General features: G+C 44.8%; 1 protein-coding gene across 1 annotated transcript in view; it reads left to right on the plus strand.

Moving 5' to 3' along the window:
• Positions 1-2,661: 2,661 nt before the first annotated feature.
• Positions 2,662-10,215, plus strand: part of LOC138416286 (ankyrin repeat domain-containing protein 26-like) — a 111,053-nt gene continuing 103,499 nt past the window's right edge. The window contains exon 1 of the mRNA XM_069545106.1: positions 2,662-3,147. Coding sequence (XP_069401207.1) covers positions 2,662-3,147 — 486 coding nt within the window. The remainder of the gene's footprint in view (positions 3,148-10,215) is intronic.

Consider the following 10,215-nt stretch of genomic DNA (forward strand, 5'->3'; position numbering starts at 1 on the left):
TGTACTATTTTTGCAAGTTTTCTGTAAATATAATGCTAATTCAAAATAAAAAGAATTAAAATAGGAGAGTCACATGGATGTGGAGAGTCAGCTTTTGGACAGAAATCTGCTCTCCACTCCCCATCATGGGTTGCCAGCATCTGAAATAAAGCCAACTTTCCTTTCCACTAACCTTGCCTCTTTATTGGTTTTCGAGCAGCAAGACTCCCACTTTGAGTTACAGTAAGACATACCCATTGGCATTTATTTACTTGCATATGTAAGACGTCTAGTTCTTTTATTTGTTTAAGCTGTGTTTTGTCTTAGTTGCGGCATCTTCGTTGCAGTGCTCAGGCTGTTCGAGGGCTTCTCTGCAGTTGCAGTGTGTAGGCTCAGTAGTTGCAGGCTCCATGGCCTGTGGGATCTTAATTCCCTAGCCAGGGATGGAGCCAGTGCCCCCCTGCTTTGTAAGATAGATTCTTAACGACTGGACCCCCAGGGAAGGCCTCCGACTAGCATTTAATTTTTAAATATCCAAGGTGGACGATTCCTGGTCTCCCTGCCTCCTTCAGATAAGTAGCCACTGATTAGCTCATTTAAACGTGATACATGCTTGTTGGGCTTCCTAGGTGGTGCAGTGGTAAAGAATCTGCCCACGAATTTGGAGACAAAAGAGATTCAGGTTCAATCCCTGGGTCAGGAAAATCCCCTGTAGGAGGAAATGACAATCCACTCCAGTATTCTTGCCTGGAAAATTCCATGGACACAGGAGTCTGGCGGGATACAGCCCATGGGGTTCCAAAGAGTCAGATATGACTTAGCACACATGCTTGTCCAGTGATTATTTTTAAAATTTCTAATTTACAGATGAGGAAACTGAGGAAACCAAAGGTTAAACGACTGGGTGGTTCACATACAGCCAGTATATGGCACTATGATTCCCATGTTGTTATTGTTGTTATTCAGTCACTAAGTCGTGTCGAACTCTTTGTGACCCCATGGACTGCAGCATGCCAGACTCCTCTGTCCTCCCAGAGTTTGCTCAAATTATATCCATTATATATACAGCTTTGACATACTGCTTTCCCAATTTTGAACCAGTGCACTGTTCCATGTCCAGTTCCTACTGTTGCTGCATACAGGTTTTGCAGGAAGCAGGTAAGATGGTCTGGTATTCCCATCTCTTTAAGAATTTTCCACAGTTTGTTGTGGTCTACACAGTCAAGGGCTTTAGCATAGTCAATGAAGCAGAAGTAGATGTTTTTCCGGAATTCTCTAGGTTTTTCCATGATCCAGCAGATGTTGGCAATTTGATTTCTGGTTCCTTTGCCTTTTCTAAATCCAGCTTGAACAGTTGAAAGTTTTCGGTTCACACACTTTTGAAGCCCAACTTGAAGGATTTTGAACATTACTTTAGCATGTGAAATGAGTGCAATTGTGCAGTAGTTTGAACATTCTTTGGTACTGTCCTTCTTTGGGATTGGGGCAAAGGAAAATACAATCTGTCACTGCTTCCACTTTTTTCCGTTTACCATTCAGTGATGGGACTGGATGCCATGATCTTAGTTTTGAAGCCAGTTTTTTCACTCCGCTTTCACACTCATCAAGGGGCTCTTTAGTTCCTCTTTGCTTTCTGCCATTAGAGTGGTATCATCTGCATATCTGAGGTTGTTGATAATATCCTCCTATAAGCAGGGTGACCTTAAACACCTTGGACCTACTCCTTTCCTGCTTTTGAACAAGTCCATTGTTCCATGTCCAGTTCTGTTGCTTCTTGACCCATATACAAGTTTCCCAGGAGACAAGAAAGGTGGTCTAGTATTCCCATCTCTTGAAGAGTTTTCCACAGTTTGTTGTGATCCACACAGTCAAAGGCTTTAACATAGTAAGGCAGAGGTAGATTTTGGGGGGAATTATCTTGCTTTTCCCACGATCCAGCAAATGTTGGCAATTTGATCTCTGGTTCCTTTGTCTTTTCTAAACCGAGCTTGTAGATTTTGAAAGTTCTCAGTTCATATACTGCTGAAACTTGAAGGATTTTGAGCCTAACCTCACTAGCACATGAAATGAACGCAATTGTACATTAGTTTGAACATTCTTTAGCATTGCCCTTTTTGGAAGTGGACTGAAAACTGGCCTTTTCCAGTCCTGCGGCCAGTGCTGACGTTTTCAAATTTGCTGACATATGGAGTGCAGCACTTTAACAGGATCATCTTTTAAGATTTTAAATACCTCAGCTGGGATTCTGTCACCTCCACTAGCATCATTTGACACCAAATTTATTCTCCAACCCGTGAGTGAGAGAGAACCCAAGCAAGCAGAGAGCAAGGAACAGGAGAGGAAAGACAGTCTTCACTCTGGCAGCACGCACCCTTGGGAATTTAGGGGAATTTCCATCAACTGGAATCGACCAGGGTCTTGGCAGCATGACCGCCTTGGCATGGCCTGACTTTCTGCTGGTCCCTCCCTGACTGGGAAAGGTCACAGGCACAGACAGGGTAAAGGCTCTGGCATCACTCAGAGTAGCAGAGCACGGTGCTCAACTTGGGTTTGTGGTGTGTTGCCTGGCTTGCTTCCAAAAGAGGATGCTACACCGAGACCTGAGAACAGGGATGCATTGCTCACAGAGATCAGCAAGGTCAGCCCCTGGGTTCATCCCTTGAGGCTCTAAAGTTTCCCTAGATGCTCCCGGGGCAGCGCATAGCCCTCTCGTCGGTTAGGATCCCCACCCAGCCAACTCCAGACGGGGCCCCACCCACTGCGGGCCCGCCCACTGACCCTACCGACCCCACCCACTCGGCTCGGGCCACGCCCCCCAGCCCCCTTGAGGGGGCCCCGCCCCTGGCTTTGCCCGGCCGCGGAGGGTCCCGCGGTCTCTGGCCCCGCCTCTCCGCCCCGCCGCGCCCCTCCGGCTCCGCCTCTAAGTTGGGGCCCGCCCCCGGCTCAGGCTCCGCCTCCCCTGGTCCCGCCCAAGGCTCGGCCCTCGGTGCCCCGCGCCTGGAGCAGCCTCAGCGCCTGGAGCAGCCTCAGCGCCTGCCGGCGGGGAGGAGGGCGGCTCGGGGGCCTCCAGACACACACAGCGACGGCGAGACGCGGGTAGGAGCGGAGCGCACGCCCGCGCCCTTGGCCTGTCCCCGCGCGGGCGGGACCCGAGACGCCACAGACCAGGTGAGCCGAGCGCGGGAGGTAATCACGCACCTGGGGGGGTACAGTGGCGGGCGCTGGGACCGCGGGCCGGGGCCCCGCGCCTCGCTCTGCCCCCGGGCCTAGGGGCCCCTGGGTCAGTACGGAGGGAGCTCGCTTCCCTCGAGACCCTGGGGCGGGGCGGCTTCGGTAGAGCCAGGCCCTCTCGCGGGTCGCGTCTGGGTTGGCGCTCCGGGACCTTGGGTCAGGCGGCCGGCGGGCGGTCTGCTGGGGTCCCGAGGCGGCCGGGCCGGTCCTCTAGGCGGCGGCTGGCGTCCAGTTACTGCTCGGGATGAGCTCTAAGATCACCTCACTGTGCAGAAGCTCTGCTTCCTACCTGCTTCCGTTTGCTGTATTACGAGTTTGCACTTGGAAAAATTGTTAGAAATAAGGACTCACGCTCTGGGGCGGAGAAGTCTGTTATGAGTTTTGTATGCTATGAGTAGTTTTTGCAGAAGCGCGGCTTTCCTCCCGCCGGTGCGCTCAGTCGCGGATCCCATAAATCGTACTGATAACTGGAAACTCCCTGTTGAGCTGTGTATTTGCACAAGATGGAAGTGAGGAATATCGCTCCGTCCCTTTCTGCTCCTGGAGACAGGCCGAGCTGTGGAACGGCCGCGGGGGTGGTGGTGCAAGGGAGGGTGGGGGTGGGGGCAAGAACTGGGAGCCGGTGGTCTTGTGATAGTCCAGGCTGGAGGGTCGAGTGATGCTCGCGGTCCCACCGCCAGCACTGTCAATAGGACGGAGCGACGGTAAGCTGCTCTTGAGGGGCTGCTGCTGAGATTATAGTTCAGGTTCAATTAAAAAAAAGATAATCGTTTTTGCAGAATGGAAAAATAACAAGCCATCTTCAAAGCACCTGAATCTCAGATAACATTTACCTCAATCAAACTGGGAGAACAGTTTATCGAAAAGTTAAGGTTTTAACATTTTTTAATTGAGGAATTTATCTTCTTTACCTTTTCTTTTTGGCCACACCGCTTGTGGGATTTAAGGTCCCGTGACCAAGGATCCAACCTATGCCACCTTCCTGGAGTCCTAACCACAGGACCACCAGAGAATTCTGTTCAGTTGAGGAGTTTATATAAACTTTGATGGATAGCTGTTTTTCTCTAGCTCATGTTTACCCCAGACATTGTGGTTTGCAGGGCTTCTCGCAGGTGGATGGGCTGTGTCATTGTGCATAACTTGCTGGGGATTCATCCTTTAGTGTTACAGTAGTACCCTTACATATGAACCTTCAAGTTGTGAACTTTGAAAGATGCAAATATGCATCCCATCCCCATCAGGCAGGAGTGAAATTGCAGGTTGTCCTCCATCTGTTGCTGATGATCCTTCAGCTCTACCATCTCCCTCCTCCTCTAGTCAGTAACTCTTCTTGCCTGTTGTAACTCTTCTTGCCTGTTTAGTCAGTAACTCTTCTTGCCCCGGTGTGCTAGCTGTTGTACTGTAGTTTTTTACTGTAGTTTTTAAAAAAATGTTTTCTTTATTTTTTTGTGTTTGTTTCATTTGTGTGAAAAGTGTTATAAACCGACTATAGTACAGTACTATATAGCCGATTTTGTTAGTTGGGTACCAGTGCTAAGTTTGTTGGACTTATAAACAAATTGGCTTTAGGGACATGTTCTTGGAATGAAGCTCGTTCACATGTAGGGGACTTACTGCAGTTTGATTCTGTGTCTTGAGTTCTTACAAACATCTGGTGGTGGGAAATAAAGTAACAGAAGAGTTGCAGAGTTCTACCTGTGAGTATTCAGGGTGTTCTGTAGGGAACAAGGTATAAAGAAGGTTGAGAAGTGCTTGCAAACGAGACTCTCAACCAGGGCTGAACATTCTTGCAAACTAGATGTTCTGCAGAGCTGAACATTCTTGCAAGCGAGATGTTCAGCTAAGAATCCTGTTTGTTCCCGTGGGAAAAGAACATTTCTTGCACACAGGGATGTTTCTCTGATTCCTCAAAAGGAACAGACCCTGGGACAAAACGGATTCTAAGTTGATAAGGAAGTTCCCCAAAACAAAGTCTTAGCTGCAGTAAATAAGTCAAGGTAAAGGTTATCTCGCCCTGCGCCTGCGCAGTGTATAGTCTCTGAATCATAGTGCTTGGCAGCTTGCCCTGTAGGTTGTTGTGCAAGGGATATAAAATAAAGCACCTGTAAGAAGCAAGTGTTAAAATATAAAGATTCAAACCACTCTGCAGTGTTGGTGTTTCATTCCGTCGCCAGCATGTTCAGATGCTGCTCTTTTATGGTGAGTGGCTTTAGGTGCTGGTTACTGGATGGTTTGTTTCTTTTTTTTTTTTTTGAAGATGACGCATGTGGTGTTTGGGGCATGTGATAGATCCCTCTGTCCATGTTCTTTCTATGTTGGACACTTAGCTTTGGATCTTGCCACAAACATGCAGTTGCTGAACATCTCTCTTCTCTGACTCAAGATAGGTCTAGAAGGAGGAGGCAAAAACAGTGTCTGGCGTGCCTTGAAGTAGAAGTTTCAGAGGTGGAGTCAGGTGCGTGGCATTCCTTCTGACTGAAGGAATAGTGCCCTCCAACTTGGAAGAGTGTTTCCAGTGCCCAGGCCTCTTTCCCGTCTGATTCCGTGGTCAGTCCCTAAAAAGTTGAGTGGCAGTAGCTGTGACTGGACTTTAGGTTTGAACTTAGCTTAGTCCTTGGCTTCAAGTGAAGTGAAGTGAAATGAAGTCGCTCAGTCATGTCCGACTGTTTGTGACCCCATGGACTGCAGCCTACCAGGCTCTTCTGTCCATGGGATTACTGGAGTGGGTTGCCATTTCCTTCTCCAAGTGTGAATTAGGAATTCAGGCTCAAGGCCAGCAATTTGGTTCATCACAAGCAGGAGGCCAGACTCTACTTGGAGCTATTTGGCGGGTGGTGGTAGCAGAAGGTTTTCCTTTACCTATCCCCGAGGTGACCTTGAGCCCCCTGGTGAGACCTCTCCACCAAGGGATTCTGCCTGTCAGCATTGTTTGGTTTGTGAACCATGGGGCCAAGGAGTTCTTTTGGGCATTCTGTATTTTTAGTTTCTTGGTGGAAGTTGGAATTTGCATCTGCTCTGATAGTTGCACTTTTCTTTCTCAACTCTGGATGTCCCTTCCTTAGACTTGGGGGCTGAGGTGCAGGCTTTGGGCGGGCTTGTGTGGCTCACTGCACAGGTGGTGTGTCCCTGGTACCTGGGCCCCATGCCGCGCTGAGCTCCTGTCAGAAATGGAGCCGATTCTCTTGGTGATTTCTGTTTAAACTGTGGCTAAGCACTCACTGTGGGCCAGGCTCTCTTCTCAGTGCTTCGGGTAAATTCCTTTGGCTGGTGTTCACAACAGACTGCTGAGCTGGCTGTACTGTGGTTCCCACCTTGAAGACCTGTACTTCATTGCCTCAGTGACAACGTTGTTTCTTTACGTTAGAAAATGAGGGTTTTTCAGTGTTGGTGACTGAAAACCAAAAAGAACCCCATGAAGCTGTGACTAACGTCATCTGTCTAGTCATCCTAAGTGCGGGACAAGAGAGGAACTGTCAACCAAATTCCATCTGTGAACAGCAGTGTAGATGGCTCAATAAACTGGCCTTGCATTCTGTGGGCCTCCTAGATGTGCCTGTCCTTGGAAGTAACAATAATAACTAAGGATAGTAACAGAAGAGCTGGAGTGTAGGAGTGTGGTTCACACCGGGAGGTGGGGTTGCTCTCAGGGTCACAGACGGCGTGAATTTAAGACCTGGATGGTCACTGAAGAGGAACGGGGAGCTCAAAGGAGTTTCTTGTTTTATGTGAAGAGGGGAGCTTGTAGAGTGTGTATGCAGTTGGGAATGAGCCAGCGGAGGAAGTGTTTATTGAGTCTAATCTTATCTGCATTTCCAAATTAGAAAGCTTATTGATTGTATGACATTATCTTTAAACGATTACAGTAAATTAATTGTACATTATTATTATTGTCCATATGTACTTCTGTTCCTATGCAGTTTTTGGTAAGGGCTTGTTCATTGGCTCTGAAGCATAATATTCTTATGTAAATGAACATGTAGATGATTACTTAAGTTAATTCTGTCATACATAGATTTTTAAAAAGTATATAATCACGAATTTACAAATACTTAGGTTATACTGAATAGGATTGAATCATTCCTTGATGATTCTAGTTGATAGTATCATCATGGGTAGCTATGATTTTTCTGAAACATCACAGCATGTTGACTTCATAGTTGTTTATAGCTTCCAGGGAAAAGGGGAGGATTTTGTTTATTTTCAATAGAAACAGTTAACAATCTTTTACAGTTTATTAGTTTGCATGATAAAGACCTAAATGACAAAAACCATGCTTCCTGTACTAAAAGTGTCGTTAACACATATTATGTGCTCAATAAGTGTATGTCAGATGCATGAAGAAACAGCAGAATGGTTGAATGAATGTGTATTGATGAATTTCTTTACTGAAAACAAATCTTTATTGAAAGTAGATTTCCAATATTGCCTACATCTAAAGTCTTTTTGTTTTGTTAGAAATATGTTTTAAGATTCAGAATTATCATTTGTAGTTATAGCTAGACATGAGATAACAATATAGATTCATTTGGTACCATATGACTTAAAAAAAGACTCTTCAGTATCACTTTCTCAGCATATTTTGGAACAGCAGCGTTCAGGCCAGATTTCCTGGGTTTGAATTCTGGGCTGTTGGTGAACTGCTGTGTGGTCTTGGGCAAGCTCCTCAGCCTTTCTTTGCTCCATTTCTTCCTAACTAAAGGATCTGACATATTACCTATCTCCCAGAATGACTGTGAGGATTAAAATGCCTTTAAGACATGTCAAATGCTTGTAATAATGCATAGCCATTGCATAATAAGCCCTCAAAAAGCTAATGTCATGGTGATTAAAAAAAAAAGGATTTCTTTCTTATAAGGACTTAGGGAATACTTCCGAAATAGGTTTTATTGCCATAAAAGTTAGTTCTTATTAAAAATGACAACTGCAAAAATCCCTGATATACTGCTTCTATCACATAATGCAGGTAATGTTAGGTTTTTCCTTTTCCTTTGATCTAAATTTAATGTTTTATTAATATTACAGATATATTTTCTTTGCCCTTTAATGCTACTCTTTTTTGTTGTTTCATCCCTTTATAGAAATTACTTATGAATGCAAAGATGTTATATAAAAAACAAATGTTTAGGTATTGTTTATATTTTTGAGTTATTAAATTTTAGCCTGAAAAGAATCATTTGTTTTTTTTAGGACTGCAAGGAAAACAGCATATGAAAAGAAGAAGGTATGGTAAAAAAAAAAAACCCATTAACTTTAAAATATATTATCCTCTAAAACATACTTTGTAAAAGGAATAGTGGCAAAATAGAAAATCTTCCTTTGTTGAAGGGACATTTACTTTGAAAACATAATTTAGAAACTCTGTTAATAAAGTTATCCTGTTGATAAAAACCTGTTCTTTTAAGAAGGCTCTGCTTTTGCTTTGATAAAGATATTGATCACCTTTGTACACTTGGTATATTTTATACATATTTTAAGGACATTGTGAACCAATATTATTTATGTGTAGGTCAAAGAAGAAATTAATTACATGAATGACCTTGATGACTTAACTCAGTCATCTGAAACTGCTTCCAAGGATGGTGATATGCTTTACTCTAAAAATTCCCCGTTGCCATCTGGCAGGTGGCTGAGGGTCATGGACCCCCTCCCCCGTGCCTGTCAGCCCTCGTCCACCTGCTCCATGAACAGCTCAGAGCTGGCCCCAGCTTTCCCAGCTGGGTTCTCCCTCACAGTAGAGTCCTCAAGGACAGGTGTGTTTAACTGGCATCCTCAAGAGGTGCAGGAACGCTCCCCGTGGATTTTTTCCAGCAGTTGGTAGAAACCAAACACTCTTGAAGTTGATTCTCTTTCATTCTGCAGAGCTCCCAAGTGGCATCTCAGAGCAGAGGAATTCACTCCTCCACCCAATGTCCCTCTCAAACACGGACTGGGTCCCATGCCCGAGGTCCTAGCAGCAGATCTCCCACAACAAAAAGCTCTCAGGAAGAGCTTGGGAAAGTAGTATTTGTAATTCGAATCCATTTGTCTACAGCAGTCAGGTAGGGACACACCATGGCCTCTTCCAAGGAGAGGCCTTTAATATTTTCCATAGGAATTGATCTCAAAATTTTTGCGACTGTCTCTCAGAGCCGGGACCCTGATTGTGGTTTAGGCCAGGACCGTGTGTGCTCCACTGATGACGGCATGTCCCAAGCAAAAGTCCCTCTGCTCTGGAGTGAGCGTGTCGGTCACACCTGGCATGTCATCATCTTCAGCGTCTAAATCAGAGTCTGTTCTTGGCTCCACTGTCATTTTTTTAACCAGTACCCTATCAATGGCCTTTTCATATCATTTACAGTTTTTCAATTAGTAGAAACTGCGACATCAGTTGTAAAAATACTTTTGTACCCTTTAAAAAGTTGTTTCTTTAGAATAAACTTATAAAAGTCCCCCTCCCACCAAGGAAAAACAAGTTAAAAAACTCTTGCTACTAACAGTAGGTATTCTGGCATTTGGTAGATATTTCCCTTCCTTGATTGATGACTAGGTTAGTTTATCACTTCCACTGAAGGTAAGGAGGAAACTGTAGGCAGTTCAGAGACCACACTTCAGAAGTCATTCTTGTACTTGTAGAAAATGAACCCTCTGCCCTGTGTAGTGTCCTGTGTCAGTACAAGGAACTTCTGAAAACAGTGATACCTATGCCATAGTATACATTTAGTGATAATTATGTTTCTCATTGTATTTCCCTCATCTTACTATTTTAAACAGTATGAAGAGAGAATGAAAGTTATTGCAGCCGAAAATAATCTCATGATTCTCTAAGAAGACCTCTCTAAATTTTGCCTTATTTACCATTAGTGTATACACCATGAATGAAATAGGAGGATTATTTTGTATTGATATGTTTGTACTAGAGAAGTAACCGTGGTTTGATGTAAGAGGACTGATAGAGTCGGAAGACCTGGTGGAAAGCCTGCAGCTTACTTATATAGTTTTAACTTCTTCCTTTCCAGAATCATTATA

Source organism: Ovis canadensis, chromosome 12, assembly GCF_042477335.2.
Source record: "Ovis canadensis isolate MfBH-ARS-UI-01 breed Bighorn chromosome 12, ARS-UI_OviCan_v2, whole genome shotgun sequence".
NCBI classification, from domain to species: Eukaryota; Metazoa; Chordata; class Mammalia; order Artiodactyla; family Bovidae; genus Ovis; species Ovis canadensis.